This window comes from Pyrgilauda ruficollis, unplaced genomic scaffold (genome assembly GCF_017590135.1).
Source record: "Pyrgilauda ruficollis isolate IOZ18807 unplaced genomic scaffold, ASM1759013v1 scaffold23, whole genome shotgun sequence".
Classification (NCBI taxonomy): Eukaryota; Metazoa; Chordata; class Aves; order Passeriformes; family Passeridae; genus Pyrgilauda; species Pyrgilauda ruficollis.
The window spans coordinates 15,785,889-15,804,658 of record NW_024522539.1 but is presented as its reverse complement, the minus strand read 5'-3'; the positions used below and the strand labels follow the sequence as shown (position 1 = coordinate 15,804,658).

The following is an 18,770-nucleotide window of genomic DNA, read 5'->3' as shown; positions in this document are numbered from 1 at the left end:
AGTGCAACTGACTTAGATACCCAATTTAAAAGGAAGAACCCTTCCAAAAGCAACTAAGAAAGATGAAAAACTTTCTGAGTGACCTTACTTAAAAACTCCCCTGAAAGGTCAAGTGATCTGTACATACAGGGATATTTATGATACAGATTCAATACAGAATCACTTCTGTAAGATTTTAGAATTTGTGCCTACAAGTAGGTTGTGACCTTTAGAAGCAAAGTGCCTTGCACAGAGCACAGAAGTACCAAGGAAGCACAGACTGCTCTGATACTCATTAGTGGTGCATGCACCTGGTAATGAACCAGCAGGAGCTGTGCAACTTGTACATGGAAATCATGGCCACCTTTGTGCTGGGACCAGGCTTGTGGGAGAAGTGAAATGTGCACAGCTGACAGCCATAAGTACATTTTCTGTTGTGCAGAACCAGTTTGTCAACTGTACTGCACCACTGTGAGTCTTCTGAACTAACAGGCAAACACACACATTTTAACAGCCACCAAGAAAGGGAAAGGATACGTTGGAAACATTTCTGTTCATCACTTCATCTCATTTTTAGAAGACTCTAACTGCACTGCAATCATAAGTAAAGGAAAAGCCCTGCTGTAAAATCTGAGAACTCCTTGGCTTTTCTTTGAGGTTCATGATGGTCAGGGATATTTATCATTCAACTTCTCCAAATTCAACAGCTGTCTACAACAGCTGTCTACAACCACTGCCTTGAGAGACCAGCATGGTAAAAATGCACAACTTTTATCTGAAAACTGAAGTTCTGTTACTAGATTTCCAAAGGACTCCTGCAAAGAAGAAGCAATTCTCAGTAATAGTAATGAAGTCCATTACTAGTAAGTTTTTGTAACAAGATTTTTGAAATGGCTGTAAAGTTTGAGAGCTTAAATCTCAATAAACAACCTGCTTTAAGAATTACATTCCAATAGCATTACATACAATGCAGCACCAAAGGGCTTTGAAGTATCTGAATTTTTTGACATCTTTGGCTGTGTTAAAACCAGCTCTTTTTTCCATGGCGTTTCCCAGTCTGTATTCACCTAATTTGCTCAATAGGTACAGAGACAGTTACAGCTGATTAACATGTAGCACCATGGTAACTATGGTATGCACAGCATGGTGGTGATTTTAGCTGTTAACCAGGTTCAAACATTTCTCTTTGCACATTTTGGAGGTACCCAGCCATTCTTTTGTAATTCAGGTTGTCGCTTCTTTTGAGGCACAAAATAAATCTGCACAGATTTTCTTAGAACACATTGCCAGAAACACCACTTTAAGTAGGCAATACCAAAAAAAAATTGCTCTCCAAGCAGGAGAGCAATTTCTCATCTTTAAGGCAAACAAGATATTTATTCAAGAAATCTAAAAACATCCATTGTAAGAAAACCTTTGTCAGGACAAAAGGAAGAAAAACAACTCAGATACTTTCTATTGCTTAAAAAATCTGTTTGCACTTGTTTCTTTTCACTCCAGACCCCTACAACTTAAATTAAAAAAGAAAAAAATAAATCCTCCAACAGGACAATGTAAAAAACCCCTCTGGGTTCATGATTATTTTCAAATCAGCCAATGAAGTGAGTAAGGACAAACTGAGGACCTCACCTTGCCCTGTCTGAGCCTCTGGCACTCGCTCACGGATAACTCGGCAGGCGTCGTACACGGCAGTGGACGGCTCAAACTGCATCGTCTTCACCACGTTGCACTGCCGCACACAGATCTTCAAGGAAAGAGCTACCATGGTGCCAAGTCACTTGTAAGTTCCTACTAAAGTACCTGAAAAAGCAGTAGTGGCATTGTTGCTTAGTTTTTCATTTAATGCTTTAATATAATCAGCTTTTCATTAAACAAATGAAACTCGTTCAGTAAAATTACATTTATTCAAATGCAGTTATATATAAAGTCTCATTAAGATAGAAACTAGCCAAAACATGTATTTTTCTTGGTGTAATGGAAATTCATTTTTCAAAAACTTGTGTACACATACTAAATGTTCATACTTTCTATCAGGTAGGTTAAAATGGTGCATAAAAACCAACACACTTATTGGGTATATTGGCAAGATATTTACTGCTGACAGAAAATTCTTTTTCTCTCACCACATATTTTTATTAGATCATCTAGACTAGCCTGTAACCAACAGCTTAAAATAACTACTTCATCAAAAGTCGGATTTTCTTAGCACATAACTACTCTTTCCTGAAGATTCTGAAGTGTGCAATATAGTGTTATGGTTTTTCTCAAGTCTCCACATAGAACTGCTAGATGTTTTTAGCCTGCTGCACAGCTACAGAGAGCTTCAAGAATGAGTTATTTTTCATTTCAGCTATATTTAAAAAAACTACACCAAAATCTGACAGCATTTTTTTACAGAAACAGGAAGCTACAGATGCTTTTTGTATTGTTTCATTTTGCATAGTCTGGATTTTGTCTCCAGTGTCTTCCCTTGCTGTTTTAACAGTCCAAACCCCTCTTCCATCACTAGACTTTCCACAATGATCTCCAAGAACTCACCAGACCTTAAATCCATTCTCCATAAATACAGAATGCACTAGAATCCCCAAATAATGTCTGCATAAATCGATATGTGTGTTTTTAAACAGGAGTTTCCCAGGGGGTCTTAGTGACTAACTTGAAGAGCTGGAAGCTTGTTTTCCTCAAGTTCAGGGCCCTGACTTTACTCTTCATCTGACCCATATCCCTCAGAACTGGGCAATTCCAGAGTGCCTGGAGGCCAGATTGTCTCCAAACTCAGCGTCCCTGATGAGCCCCTGCTGGTCACCAGGACTGCATCCACCCTGGACGGGATGTCTATCACCTGCAGTACAAGTTACCCTCTCTGCACTCCCTGAGGCTCCTGCACTGCCCAGGCTCACAGTGCTGCTCTCCCAGCAGCTCCAGGAGTGGCACTAGCACTTTGTCAGCAGGCTCCCCTGGATCAGGGGGCCTGCAGCAGACACCCACCACGAGGTTTTTCTTTGTTTCCTCACACTCTGATTCTTATCGGCAGGCTTTCAACCTGCTCACAACCATTCTTCAGATACAGCTCTTGGCACCCTCTCCTGATGTAGGGGGTAACACTTGCCCCTTACCTTCACTCCTGTCCCCTCTGAACTGCCAGAAGCCATTGAGAGTGACACTCCAGCCATGGGATTCATCTCACCAGGTTTCAGTAAAGGCAACAGGGCCATGGCTTTCAAGCAGCAAGGTGTACTCTTGTTAGTGTGACACAATGCTCTTCTGGCTAATTTAAAAACAAGCAGGGGTCCTGTGTCTTACAGAATGTTCTTTTAAAAGTACATTGTTTAGGTTTTATTACTTTCTAATATTTTCACTTTGTGATGGTAAACCATAAACCATAAACGTGCGTGTCAGAAAGAACATCAAAAGGCAGCCTAGCATAGTGCCTTGCATTGTAAAATGATGCATCCCTATGCTGTCCCTGCCAGATGCTCATTTAATCCATTCTGAAAAATCTCCATCAAAATCGGAGTCCACAATACCCACAGCTAAGCTGCTCCATTTTTCTTTTTACTATTTCTACATTTTGGATGGTTCTCCCTCATACAAGTTTTCAACTTAGGTTCTCCACTCTGCAAAAGAATGTTTTTTCTCCTCCCTACATAAACAGATATGCAAATTTATCCCTGATATCTTTAATGCACTTTTACAAGTTGGGAACCTGTTACTGTGTCCTCCCACCACCATTCCTATTTTTTTTCCCCAGGGTCAAATGCAACTCAAAGAATGAAGGACCTAAACAGATCAGTGGTCTGGTTTCCTTCAGTTCAGTGTTCTTGGTTTCAGAGACACCAAAGGATGCTTCATCTGAAAAAGAGCTTATGAAAAGAGCTCATGACTTATCAGCTTCCTTCAAGACTGTGTTCTCAAACTCAAGAGAAAGGTTTTTATTTGCCTCCTCCAGATTATCATCAGGCTCTAAATCTCTCCATTTGGCTTTCAGTAATAAATGGGATAGGCAGTTTCCATCTCCTGGGTAACAGCCAAAACAGGACAGCTGTTTTTCTCAAAAGATCTGAGAACTTGGTCAAGAAAAAGGGCTGGGATCACAGAGAAAAACAAGGGGAAAATATCTTCCACATTCCCTTTATCTTCTATACATTGATTCACATCACATTTAAATATTTCTCTGTGCAAGTAATGGACTGTCCGTGCCCCCAAAATCACTCAGTCTGTGGAATGGCTGACCAAAACTTAAAAGGATCCTGGAAATTAAGAAAATTTTACATGGAACAGTTTTCCTGGTACTGTCTAATTCTCTGTGAGTAATAAAGTAGGAAATTTCTAAATCAGACTGTGACTAATCTGTGCTTGTAAGGTGGGAGACTGAAATAATAAATTATGAATCTGACAGCTTTGGGAGAATAGCAGCAGCTCTGAGATCTTAAAAAAGCCACAGAACATAACTCAGAGAATCCAATGCCTGCAGATATATATCAAGAGTGTGTATATCAAAGCCTGGAGCTGAACCACCACAGTGCTCACGTTCTGGAAAATCTGAACAAAACAGGATTCTAAGCAGTGCTTGAATTAAGATGAGCAGGCCTTGGTGTGCTCACAGGGATACCTTGCCAACAAAGCATTTCAAACACATATTATCCAAGATAATAAGATATAAGGTGAAGTAATAAGATATTATCCCAAGATGTTATCAAGGACTGAAAAATAAAACAAGAATGAGGCAGCAGTAAGGTTCTTAAAAGTAACATCAAGCAGGAGGAATGTGTGCCTCTGGGTTAAGGAGTGATTATACACCATTAGCCAGAACATCCGTGGCAGGAGCACCCTCCAGCAGGGCAGCAGGAGGCAAACACTGCCCCAGCTGGCTCACCCTGGGCTCTGGTCCCTGTCCCTTGGCAGGACAAAGCCTGAGCAGACACTTCCATCCATTTGCACAGCCCCCCTGCAGGTCTCACCTGAGTTACTGTAACTTCCCCAAAAGCTCTCTGCCTGGATACATTCCCACTAGAGCTGGGATGCTGTTACATCAATTACAAAGGTGTGGGCTTAGAAGCAGATACATACTCCATGAGCAGTCAAAATATTTTTCTTTAATAATTTCTCTTCATTCAAAAATGAAGAGAAAAATCTGAGAATTATAAAAATCTAAGGACTAATATTTACAAAACTAAACATCTCATCATAACTTGTAAAGTAGGTTTTTCAGTAAAGCAATTTGAACATTAAATTAAAAAAAGTTATTTGATGAAAAATTTATACATGTTAAAAGATATTAAGTCTATTTTACCTGAAATGAAATAAATCTGTAAATTGCCTATTGCAAGTCACAAGCTATTAATTTGAACAAAAGCTTCAACATATTTGTTTGAGAAACGTTCACAAATTAACAGGAAGAAAGTTGAAGCCAAAACACCCCCACCCTTAATTTCTACTAGAAATTAATTTGAAATTGTTTTTACTCTTGGTGTCATTGAAGAGGAGCAAAACAGAACCAACCAACATCTAGTAGGACTGCCAAAGCTGAACTACAAATTAATTTATTCATATCCTACTGCACCTCTTCCTCCATCAGTTCCAACAGTAATTTCTAGAAAGGTATTTTCTAACTAAACAGTAATTTTTACACTGTCTGTGCTACCATAACTAAATGAACAGCTTTTGCATAGATTTACTCTCAAACTTCCTTGTCCCACTTCTGCTACACCAAGAAATGTCTTTCCCAACCAGCTCCTTAAAAAGCCTTCTGTAATGGCATGCAAAAATGAGTTTTGTCTGCTGTTTGTGAATGCATCTACGTTAAAATGTTCAAAGCATTGAGATGGATGACACACATATGATCAAGTTCAGACTTGCCCTAATTAGAGAGCTTCTATGATTTTTTTTTTTGTGAGGCTCATTAAGAGAATACTAAATCAGTGTAGGATCCAACTCTACACTAGTGAAATTAGAGAAAATTTCACAAGTCAAATCAATACTCTGAATGTAAGCCTCAGGTAATACACAAAATGGGTCTCCATTCCACAACACCTTGCTGAGATAACTAACATGATAAAACCAAAATTACTTAAACTCTAGAAAAGATTTCCCACAAAACTAAATTGTACCTGAGAGTCCAGCTCTGCTAGACTGGGAAGGTGGCACTGACCTCATCAGCTGCTGATGACAGAGACAGACCAAGGCAAGGGGCAGCAAAGTTATCTCAACAAGCATTTTACAAGACCTCTCAAGAGACATGTAACACAAGGTAAATAGCCGTTTCTCCCCATACTGACAAGGAGAGAAGTTTGTATCACATAATTTCAACAGGAATCAACTATCATCAAGCCAAAAGCATAAAATAAAATACAACACAAAATAAAGAAGCAGGGAGAAGGGGAATTTAGAGGGGAGACCAGACAGTGCACACTGACCTCCCTGATCATTTGCCTACTCACCTGGCTTAATTTGTACCATTCCCACCCTCATATCTACAGTGTCTGAGCTGACGAGGCCATGATTTTATCTGGATATTCTGAACTGCAGTGCTAAGCAAACAGAGAGTGCAAAATGTCAGCTCAATGCTATGAGGGCATGTGCATTTCACATCCTTGCCAAGCGAGTGCTGAGGTAACACATAGCCCAAAACCACCTGCATTTCAAAACCAAGCAAACGTGGAACAGCCACCAGTGACACTGCCAAACACGCCCATCCAGTTAAAGGGAAGTTGTCATTGCCAGTGCTATAGTTAAAAGCAAAGCTCTGCCATGATTTAGTAAAGGTCTGTCTCCCTGGAGATATTTCTTAACTGGTTCATTCAAGCTTGAGCAAACACAAATCTAGGTCATGAGACTGTCACAGCCTAAAAGCCTGTATGTGTACATGCTAGTAGAGGCAAAGCTATGTATTTTTATACTAGACTAACTTTGTAACAATATCCAATGGAACAGAAGTCCTCTACTCTCTTCAGAATCCCACCAACTACCTGCTGGCACTGGAGACCAGCAATACAGGACAGATGACATTTTCTGTTGTTCACAGATGTTGAACATCTAATTCTATTGTACATATGAAATACTTGTTTAGTGGACTGCTGCCTGCTAAGACCTCTGTGAGCAAAATGCACTCTGAAGTACAAACCCAGCTGAACTGATAGCTTTGTGTACTTCCATAATTTTGAATGCAAATGGAAGCATCATCCTTCAAAAACAGAGCATAATGGAACCATAAGGCAGGCAGACAGGCATAGAGAGTAACAACACCCATTTTACTCTAAACTCACAATGGGACCTATGTTGGCATCTTATAAAAGAGGTGGAGGCTTCTCCTCCTTTCAAGGAGCCCTCTCTTTAGTGCTCCACTGCTGTCAATTTGTAACTCATTATGCCACAATCTCTTAAGGGCTGCCATTAACAGATTTTCTGAGACTGAGCTGATTCTCCAGTATAGGAACCAAACTATCATCTGTGGGTTATATGTCTGAAATGTATGCCCACATGTCACAGCAAGGCCATCGTCAACTCCTTGCTGGACAAGACACTGGGAAGATGTCATCACTGGTTGTCACCATTCCACTGGGAACTGTGTAGTGAGGTGCTTTCAGGGTAACTATCACTCATGCACAAATATCAGACTTGTAAGCACTGGACTGGAAGTTGTCTTGTCTGTAAGGTTAGAATCTCTTCTGGTCAGAAGGGAAACCAAACAATATCTCTTAGTTTCCCTCTAATCAGCTTAAAGCAGAAGGCAAGAGCAGTAAACCAACAGAGGAAAAGCTGATGTTCTAAATGGGCAGCAAGTACAAAGGTATCAACTTGGAGGGTCCAAAAGCAGCCTGACAACCTCAGACACCACATGCTGTCTGGGGTGGCTGATCAGAACTCTTGAAGTTTGAACAAGCAACCAACAAAAGCACAACCCTTCCTTCCATTGGTTAGAATACAAGGAACTTAACACTGTACAGTACTAAACACGGTTTATTCTTTTTGCAAGTATGCACAGACAATTAAAATGCAAGAACTCTCACATGCCCCCCTGCCCTAAGAAAATCCCTGCTCAACCACTGTGGCTGTATACACACACCACATGTGCTGATCAGCAAGTTTACCTTAAAAAACTTCAAGAATCTCAGGAAAAATTCACTGCATTTAGCTGTAGCATGCAGTACTAAATTTTACAAACAAACTGCTTGGAAAAAAATCCCCACAGTAAAACAAAGATGAACCAGGACAAGCTTTGAAAGGTTACTATGAGAGCAGGCTGTAATTACTAGTAAGCATTAATAGATACCATTCTCAGTTCATGCTTTATAGTCATATAGCAACAGCATCTCTTTTGCTAAGAGCCCAGCAAGGAAGTTCCCTCAAGCAGAATTATGTAAGAGACCAAAATATTTGGGTCTAATTAAGAGTTGTTTATAAGACAGTCAGCTTATTAGCAATTGAACTTCAGCTTGCTTTTTAAGTCAAAAGGCATATTTGCAAACTTGCTCGTATAAATCTTCAAAAGGAAGTATGAATTACAAGAACTACAGAAGGAATGTCACTGTCCCAGACAGAGCTGAAACAGTTTTTAGATAAGATAAGCAAAGAGCCTGACTGGAGCTAGTTGTAATAGAGAAATCACAAGCCTCAGCATCAAGAGCCTTCACTATGGCAGTCAATGACATGTCTTTGAAGAGGCCTTCCAGACTTTTTTCCTATTTTGCAAGAAGACTGCAAGAGAAAACAAAAACCAGAAGCATGAGTTTCTCTAGAAACCAGAAGAGAATCACATCCTTTGGCCAGGTTCCTCCCCCAGAGTCCTTGGGAGAACAGTAGCAAATATATGCACAGACTATTACTAAAATAGTATCTGATGTATAGAAGACATTTTTATTTGCTGTGGGTTTGTTTTTCCCTCTTTTTAAAGGGTTTGTTGTTGGGTTTTGGAGGGGTGCTTTATTTTTTTAAACTCAACTCCTATAAGGTAAATCTAGGTTCATCTCAAGCACTGCAACTTGCTTACAGTGGGATATATTTGTATATGTTTATACAGCTTCAAATAAGTTTTCTGATCTCTAGTACCTAGGTAAATTATAGGATAAGAAAAATAAATTACAATTAAAAATAGCTCCTATTCTTTGGAATGATTTGGCTGACAAAACACTGATTTTCCAAAGCAGCAGATGTGATTATTTGAAACATTTCACCTAGATTCTAAATCAAACTAAGAATAGTAATAGGTTGAACTAGAAAATGGGCTGTTAGACCCAGGCTAGAACAGTTCTGTATATTCACACTATTTTCTATTTTCAACTGCTTAAATACTGTAATGTTTTGAAGGACAATTTTAAATCTTTTATGCCTAGGTCTACAACACCTGAGCACACTCAATTCAATGCTTTTTTCCCCCACTGAATTAATTGAAGGCACCACTCAAACTTCTGAGCTCCACCTGTCATTCTTGGGAGGCACCACAAAGTCAGATGTAATAAACCACTGGGAGTTCTTACCTGAGTCATTTAATGACACAGCTAGGCTATGACTTCTTGGGTTCACCTGCTGTGGTCTAACTATTACTCTGCATTTTCTACTTTACTTCTTAAGTGACATGTTTTGGCAGAGAAAGAGTATTGCAAAGTCCCAGATAAACTGTCGTGGTAAATCATATATGGATTCTTCTTTTGCTTTCCTTTCACCCTCCTGAACATCATCTGATGCTGCCCAGGAACTTTTTTGCCATTTTCTTTATGAAGAACAGCAGTCAACAGTTACCTCATACACATCTACTTGATTATCTACCTTAGGGAACATGAAGGCAACTTGAGTTTCTTACAGGCTTTATAACCAAGCTTCCTTATTTGTTCCAGAATCTGAACTACTTAATAATATGAAATCCACTTAGCTACTGCAATCACTGAAGTAAATCCACGCTGATAATTTTGATCAGCATCAGCATTCAGAATTAGATGGGGTTGATAAGTCTTCAAATACAGCTTTGCTATACAGAAGAAAATTAGTGAGGCTCAAATACAGTAATTTTTTGCCAGTCCTGTAATAGGGTTTATATGGAATGGTTCTCTGCTCTCATTGATTCATCTGAAATGGTAGACTTAACAGGCACTGAAACTGCTCTCAGTAGGGTTTGATCCATTTGTCCCAAAAATCAATTAATTCAATTATTTAAAAGAGATCACTTAAACAGGAAGTGAGGCAGAAAAAATTAAACATTTATAAAATGTTATTTGAACAAATGTAATAGTAGTCTTAGTAAGTCAGCATTCCACTTATTTAGGTAAGGCCAGAAAATGTGGAGGACTCACACAACTGGCAGTCATGCTAGCAACCAAACTATGATCTCCACAATAAGCCTCAACTCTTCACCTAGAATCTTCACAAATTCAAGATGAAGGCAAAGAGATGTCTGACTTGGAAAACTGTTATTTCTTGCAGACCCATTTGAAAAGCAGGAGGCTTGGTAAAGAGCTCGCTCAAATAGTGAAAATTCAGGTTGACAGCTTGGAGACTGACTGTCAGTCATATTAGGGAAAGCATGGCAAAGTGGGTCCCAGTCAAAGCTACAGGTACTCTTTAAGCAAGATAACCAATTTTTTCTCTGCTCAAGAACACAGAATGCATTAAATCCCTTCTATGTTCAAACAGCCATATACAGAACAATGAAATGCACTTTAAAATCACATAGCTCAGCATCATGTAAGTTCATTACTTTAGCACACTTTTTACGAGATAGTACCTATTGGAGAATTCAAAACAAAGCCAAGCACTACTTAAATCTAAATTATAATTAATTCAGTTACATTTCTACTCTTTAAACCCTCAGGTCTCTATTCCATCTACTGTAGTACTACCCAGACAATTTTTTCCTCACAAGCTATCACAATTTGGTATCAACACGAGATTAACACAATTTTTAAAATAAATTACCATTCTTTATCAATTTTCATTTCATAGAGATAGAAAATAGTTTACGAAAAACCACTAAAAATAATAAAAGCTTCATGTCAGTGAAGACAGCAACTGTAATCCAATATTCATCCCTCATTAGAAAGGTGGTCACATGGAATTATCATCATATCCTGGCAATGCTGAAAAACTACAGGCAACAGTTTACACAGTCTGCAACTCAGATGGTGCCACGCCAAAGAGAAAAACAGCAGATCATGCAATTGCCTTCCAAAGGGTTTAAATAGCTACTAAAAAACTCTTTTCTTGCTCTTCCAACCTCCATCACCTCCTTGAGATTTACCACACACACATATAGTTTACCACACACACATTACCAGTCATAGTTCACAATTTTTAGAATAGTAATGCTTTGGCTGGTGCTACTGCAGCAAGGTTGAGTGACCTTAGTGCATGCTCCCTTCATTTCAATAGTAATGCTACTGCAGCAAGGTTGAGTGACCTTAGTGCATGCTCCCTTCATTTTCTGATGCCAGCACCCTGAACAGAGAGGGAAGGGAAGGAGCAACAAGATGTATCAAAACTTAACCATTTCTCACCATTTCAAAGGCTGAGTGCCAGTTCTAAACTTTTTCTTTGAACCTCAGGTTCAAGCAGAGATGTCAGACTCTGTTTTTTAATTACTAAATTATTTTTTATTTAAAAAAAAACACTTCCAAAAGAAGAAACAAACAGGGAATGGCCAGTCAAAAGAGCTCTGAACACCTAATAGAGGGATAAAAAGGAAAAAAAAGAGTAGCTGAGGAAAGGAAAAAGACCTATTGCTAGAGACTGCAGAAAGCTCAGTTACTACCAGAATCAGCAACACTAATGAAAAGAGAAAAGCTCAGCAAGAACAGTGTGCTTGCACCCATCAAATTAACATCTCTGTCACAGCCACAAAACAGGACAACACAGATTGAGCTCCAGTTTTAAGAGCACTCCATACCCCCAAGTTTAAAAAAAGCTCACAACCACTGGATAAGGAAGGACAGAAATCAGAAGGTGATGTAATCCTTATAAAGATTTATGAGCAGGGTTTGAAAAAACCCTAGATTTCAGAATGGAACAGGACTGAACCCCAAAACATCCCCTGCTTCTACAGCAGACAGAGGAACAAAGAAATCATGAAACACAGCTGAACTTTTAACAGGGGGCAACAGTGTGTGCAAACATTACATGTCAATTAGATTATACTTAGTCTAGTACACTGCCAACTGTGTGCAAATGTGAACTCAAACCTCCTCCTACACCAAATGTGCTTCACCAAGAGCACATCTCGCCAATAAGTTCAAAGTCAGCTCGGCAGACTTAAAATGGATGAAGCTAAATTCACATATTTTGTTATTTTTCTTAGCAAAGCCTACTTCACTGTGTACCTAAAACACCTTCATTTAACCTTGTCCTTAAACATATTTGATACAAACAGACACATTGCTTTAATTATAGGCTGCTTTGAAAGTTCACTGAAGACATTTTTCAAACATGGAGAATTGCAGGACAAAATTCCATTAGCGACCTTTCAGTATTTCAAGCTCCATTTCCAGATGAGCAGTCAAAGCCAGAGACACATTTAGAACAGTAATGTGGACAAGGTCAAAGTAACTCCAACAGATTAAGAACATGGGGTGAGATTTATCAACATCTTGCCCAAAGCCAATTTTACCATTTAGTGACATTCTCTTCTGAGAGCATTACAGTACAGAAGTGGTAATGTATTTGTGAAGTTATTCTACTAATGATTTTTCCTTGCTCTTTTTGCCACCTCTTACATGTATTCAGATGAAAGAGTTAAGTCATCTTCTCAGCTATTTGTTTCATACCAATGAAAGGCATGGCCCTTTTTCCTAAGGCTTAGAGAAATCACTTATTACATGGTCATATTCTCCAGTCTCCCTGGCAACTGTTTCAAAACAGTCAATGTCTGTCATAGTCAGGTTAATCTCCAGGCTGTTAATTACAATATTTATTTGGCACTTTGATATTCATACATCACATTTATTTTTTAGCTCAGATTCTCTCTTCATAAACACAGCCACAGAAGTACATATTTCACATACTCTCTAAAGAAAATTTTATACTAATATGTACAAGCTTTTAAATTACTGTAGGTTTTATGTCATTATATGCATAACAAAGAAATTTAAACAAGACCTTACCTCAAAATTAAACTTCATTTAATAGAAAATTACTTTGTCTGAAAGTACTGTTTGATCACATGGAAGGCTTCCAGCAACCAAGTCTGTAACACAAAATACAAATAAGTTACTTTCTTATCCCCAGTTCAGTAATTTCTGTTTTTCAAGTACCTTCTCTGTCAACACACTGGAAAGAAAACAACTCAGGAAGTTGTAAGTTTCCTTTTCCCTTCAGGAGTCAGAATTTGCATTGCCAAAATGTCTTTGTGCTCAAGAAAATAAATTTCAGTCCAGGTTTCTAAATTACTCACACATAAGAGCTCATAATAAATGAATTCATGAGTTTTTACAGGTAAACACTTTGAAACTGCCAAAAGTGTCAGTTGTCAGAAAACACAGCCCAAGTCTGGGTGTTAACATAAATTAAACTATCACACTGACCTCTCAAAACCGTTCATTTTGCATTAGCTGTGTTTTTCCATGGTTTACTGTCCCTGTGTGGAATGACAGTTTAAAGCACCACAACTCAGGCCTCTCTGGGCAATCTCCCTTCTGAAAGTATGATTGCAAAAAAAAAGGTAAAAACAGAGTTTTGTTTTGTTTTTGAAAGATGACACACTCTGTCTCAAGGCTTTGGCCGTTTTGAGGAGGTGGGTTTTCTTGCTTGGGTATTTTCAGGCTTTGTTTATTAGACTTTGTTTTCTTTATTTCCCCCTAGGTTTCTTCGGCTCAATTGTTAGTTTTTACTCTAAACAAAAGCTAATATATCATAGTGGTTTAATAATCATGAGGGTGGGCAAATCAGTTTGCACACAAGCCATTTAGCAATTCTGGATCTCCAGGGTGCTCTGAAATAAAAACCAGCATCTCTCCCAGTATCTCCAAACACCTCCAGGCACAGCATTATCCAGGCCGAGGTCTGGCTGCTGGCAAAGGCTTGCATTCCATGTGTGCAGTTATGGAAGGCTCTCATCCCATTTTTATATCTCCTGGACAATCTAAAAATGCAAAATCTATCCAAATTCGAAACCAGTTTATGCATCATTTTAGAAAGACCAGGATGTTAAAGAATAAAGTTATGCTTTCATACAGCTACATGGCAGGGAATGCCTTTCAGCTGAGAAAAGCCCACAGCAACAAAAGAATTGCAGATTTTAACCAACCAAATTTGGCAAAAATATTTGTGATAAAACAAATTTATCACTGAATGTTTTTCTTGTCTTGGTTAGTTAGAAAAGTGATTTTTTGCTTTCAGTGGACTGTTAAGCAACATTAGCTCTATGCCAACACAACTATTAACTACAGGTTAACAGATTTAATGCAGGCCAGAGTAAATGCAGTATACATACCACAATTATTTCAGCACCCAATTGATCACCTGCACCTGCATTAAAATAGGCAATGCAGTAGTCTTCTATTTGGAAATTTAGATCCTTGCTCACACTCATCCAACTTCTCAATGCCTCCCAAGTTTCCAGTAATGAGCAAGTAATGTACAATTACATCTAATTAAAGGAATGCCAGCAGCCTGCACCTCATGGGCTTCCCATTCAAATATAAGGTGAGGATAAAAGCAAGTTCAGCTCCCAGGACACCTGAGGCATTCCCTGGGGTGGCTGTACCAGGGCATAAGGGATTGATCTGCAAGACAAGTATCTGCATTACAGTAACATGCCAATTCCTGTTCAGCACATAAACTCACAGCCACCCCACTTCCTGGACATCACTATGTCCTTCTCCACACCTGCACATATTTGAAAGTTCTAAAATTTGTATCAAGTGCAGTTGTGAAGTACTTCAGTCACTTGCAACTGCCACCTGTCTTTGTTCTCAGTCTTTGTTCACAAAGACACCAGAAGCCCTTTCAAGTCCCCATGTTCTGTAAGCACAAAGCACCAGCTGAAGCATCTTCACCTCTATTCAGAACCACCACCAATGAAGGCTGACACTTTCTGGACTTGTATCAAAAGCTGAATGCCCACAGAACATACCACATCTAGCAAAGAGCAAAACCAGACATAGCAGAGAATAAAGCAACCATCACAATATTGCTTCCTTCTAGTTGCACCGCACAAAGGCCCCCAGAAAAATTTTCCAATTCAATATATGTTGTTACCATCATGATGATTTAAATAGTTGTGAAACTGCTTTGAAATTTGCCCTTTTCAAATGCAGTTCCAAAACAGAATCATTGCTTAAAATAAAAAGAAAAAAAAAATCAAGCAAACACAAAAAAACCCTCCAATAGTTTGGTTGTTTTTCAAGCTGTACACCAAACATGGGTAACTAAAAAGTTATTTTTCTGCAGTTTATCAGGAGGGTCTATCTACTTACTCAAGTGTTTATGAGATTAGGAAGGAAGGGGGTAAGGCAACTGCTATCTTAACACTTTACATCAAGGGATGAAATAACTCATTTGCAAGAACTACGAGAAGAACTCAATTAATAGAATAGCACGTTTCAAAATGACAATTTTAAACGGTAGATTTTAAGTCATCAAAATACTTAAGAGTAGAAATTTTAATATATCTTGTGGAGTCTAATGAAAACAAAAGTTGCTTGTACTATTATGTACTTTAAGACTAGCTGGAATAAATATGACTGTGGAAACAACATTCATTTTTCAAGTGGGTTAATTACTGCTGAAGCAGCCATATATTTTTTTACTTATCAACAGGGAGATAGAGTGTCCCTAAAAAAACCTATTAATCACTGTTTTTTCATTCCATTGTCCTCACTTCCTGGAATGTAGTCAGAGATGGAACTAGACTGCCTAGGAGCCCAGTCAGCAAAGCAGCTGCCCTGAACCCTGCATTTGTTTACAATTACTGGAGGGTGGGAGCAATGAGTGCATGAAGCACCCAATTGTAGAAGTTTACACAGGGCTTTCTGAGTATTTGGAGTATTTCTTAGCAGGAGCCCCCTGGCTCCCCCCTCCCCTTCTCTTAGCTGCAGCTACATTTCTATGAACTGCTTTTGGTTCAAATGTTAGTGATGTTATTTACAGAACAAGAAAATTGAATAAAGAAAAGCACTGAAGAAGAATGTACTTTCTCAATTCTACTGCAGATTCCTACAAGATGAATTAGAAGTAAACTACAGTTTTGTCTTTATAGATATTTCCTAGGTATTTTCTATATTCTTGGTGGTAACAGTTTCATTCAGTATCACTTGGATTTCAGGCTCACTGAGATCAAACATAAATTCCAGCATCATCTCATACAACATTTTCTGAATGTGGAAGATCTTTCTGCCCACGTACTTCCTCTGGGTTTATGATGTGTGTTTTTCCTATGCTGTGTTTTGTGGGTTGTTCTTTTTGTTTGTGCTTCTTTGATTGTGTGGGTTTGGGGCTTTTTTCACCACAACCAAATCCAAATCTATGGTCCATTACAGGGTATGTTTTAATCCTGTTGGCATTCACCACCCCTTCAACTCTGCTAAATGAATCTCCTAATAGCTTAATATTTTAAAGCTATAGACAGGGGAATAGTTACTTTGGCACATTGGTGAGTTTAGTTTAGGACATCTGGAACATTGGGGAGCTAAGTTCTTTGATCAAGTTCCAAACTATGTTCCTTGCACATAATAAAGATATTGAATGGCTGTTTCAGGCTGGTACTAATTCAGGTGTCCTGTAGTGTGTGACTTCTTTAAATTCTAGTTCCTTCTTACCTGTCTCTGTTACTTGCTTCAAGACTACTTCATAAATGATCACAATTCATCTAGTAGAAGGTTTTTCAGCATTTAGGCAAATTTGACTATGCCCCATATGAAACTATACTCTCAAATGCAGTTCTTCCCTACTTGGAACAAAAACGTTATTCCTTAAAAATGGTGAAGTTTTTTTAAGTGGCGGTACAAGCCAGACTTTATGGGAATCTGACAGATGATGGTAGCTCATCCCTGCACTGGTCTGCCAAAACTCAGCTTTCAGCCCCTCAGGACCTATTATTGCTTCACTCTTATCAGATCTTAACTACTGTATTTCAGCTATCAATCCTTACAACAACCAGCACATCTGGGATAATAGTTTTGAGGAAGTCTGACAAGGCAGAACAAGTAAATTCTGCAACACAAGAGCAAAGTATGGTATTAATTTCTTCTCAAGGCTTCATGTTTGTATATAGCAGAGAAAAACTATCTGCTGTGATCATTAAAGTCAACTATGCTCTGATTAATTTTCAAAATTATGTAAATTTCATCTCTTACATTATGCTGCTGACCCAACTTTCTGTGATTAATGTTCATCTGTTTTCATGAACATGAACTTTTTGTCAAGCAAATATTACTTGCCTTCTGTTCAGGGCTCTTCAAGAGCAATCAATAGTTTTTCATAAAGGAGCAGTTATTATCCAAACTTTATTCTGAACTCCAGCTTCCCCTCTAGGTAAATTAAAAAAAAAAAAAAAAAGCTTCCAATTTTGTTGTCTAGGACAAAGATAACTTCGTTTAAAGTAAGCTGTACTCCTGTTATGGTAACTTTCAATCTTTGTATTACTATGATTTTTATTACGGAACTACTACAACAAATATTCACATGCAGTCACCCTTTAAAGTAAGTTCTTTAAAACATGTTTGCCCAGAACAGCTGTCTTGTTGGCATCAAATAGCAATGTCTCTCCTCTGATAACAGGCATTAAGTTTGCCTTGCCTGCACAGGTTGGTGTGAAGTGCAAAGCAGCCAGGCCTTCCCGCCCTCCTCAGGGCACTGGGAGGTGCCACATGTCAAACCCACCCGCTCTCCTGTGGTGACATGAGTGACCCTCATATCCCAGCACCACTACAGGAGTGGCCACACAATGACAAGCATCAACCACTATTATGTAATATCTGCTAGGAGTTAACTCCTACAGCCATCATCAATGGCTCTTCATTTATTCTAAAATCTCTGGCTATAGATTTGTGCTTAGAATATAGCCTTTTAAAAGCAGAGATATATGCATAATTTACAACTGTATCATACAATGTATAGTAATTTAAAATGACAGGTAAAGATGCAAAACAACAGGTCCTCAAAAATGAGTGCATGGCACTTTCCTCACCAAGACACCATTCACACTACCTGTAGTTTCTGACCTTTTGCAATTTGGAATCTATGTTAATATCATCCTTTATTGCAAAACAGGCAGTCTGCAAACAGTTTAACAAATGCAAAGAAGATGCTAAGCCTAGCTTTCATAAGAATAGCCAGTGCAGCTTGCCTTAGAACAGTTGCAGGATACCAGGGGCTGAGCAGTGAACACAACCCCACACAGCAGAAATCCCTCAGCAAAGGGACTACTTTCTTATCGGGGTTCGCTGTTATTTGTCTCTGCCCCGACATGGGAAATGGCAACTCTGGACATCCAGAGTGATGTGTTGAGTTCCCACACTTTCTTCTCATGCTGGGGTGCTGTACACTCTGAATATTCAAATATGTACTTGCATTCAGGTCAAAATAAAACAGGTTTCATCTATGGTGCTAAACATTACAGAATCAGTTATTCAGCAGTCTAAGGCTAAGATTCACTGGTTCAGTGGCACCTGCTGAGTTTCTGACCTCCTATGGCAAAATAAATAAAAAATAGTACATTTTGCATGACCTTTATGTAAAAGTGTAAATTCAGCTGTCATAAGCAACTACCATAAAAACAACAATATGGGAACCTGCACTTTTCCTTTGTTTTTAAGTCATTAATCACTCAGGCCTCAAACCTTTCTCCTCAATATTCTACAGTGGGTTCA

General features: G+C 38.7%; 1 protein-coding gene across 7 annotated transcripts in view; it reads right to left on the bottom strand.

The window, feature by feature from the left end:
* TLN2 (talin 2) overlaps positions 1 to 18,770 on the bottom strand; it is a 142,992-nt gene that overhangs the window by 86,987 nt on the left and 37,235 nt on the right. For 6 of the 7 annotated variants that reach the window (XM_041468778.1, XM_041468777.1, XM_041468776.1 and 3 more), the window contains 2 exons: positions 13,065 to 13,147; positions 1,609 to 1,779 (listed from right to left, as the gene is read on the bottom strand). In XM_041468778.1, the coding sequence (XP_041324712.1) occupies positions 1,609 to 1,744 (136 nt within the window). In that variant the 5' untranslated portion in view covers positions 1,745 to 1,779; positions 13,065 to 13,147. The remainder of the gene's footprint in view (positions 1 to 1,608; positions 1,780 to 13,064; positions 13,148 to 18,770) is intronic. The other variant, XM_041468781.1, reaches the window with a different exon arrangement.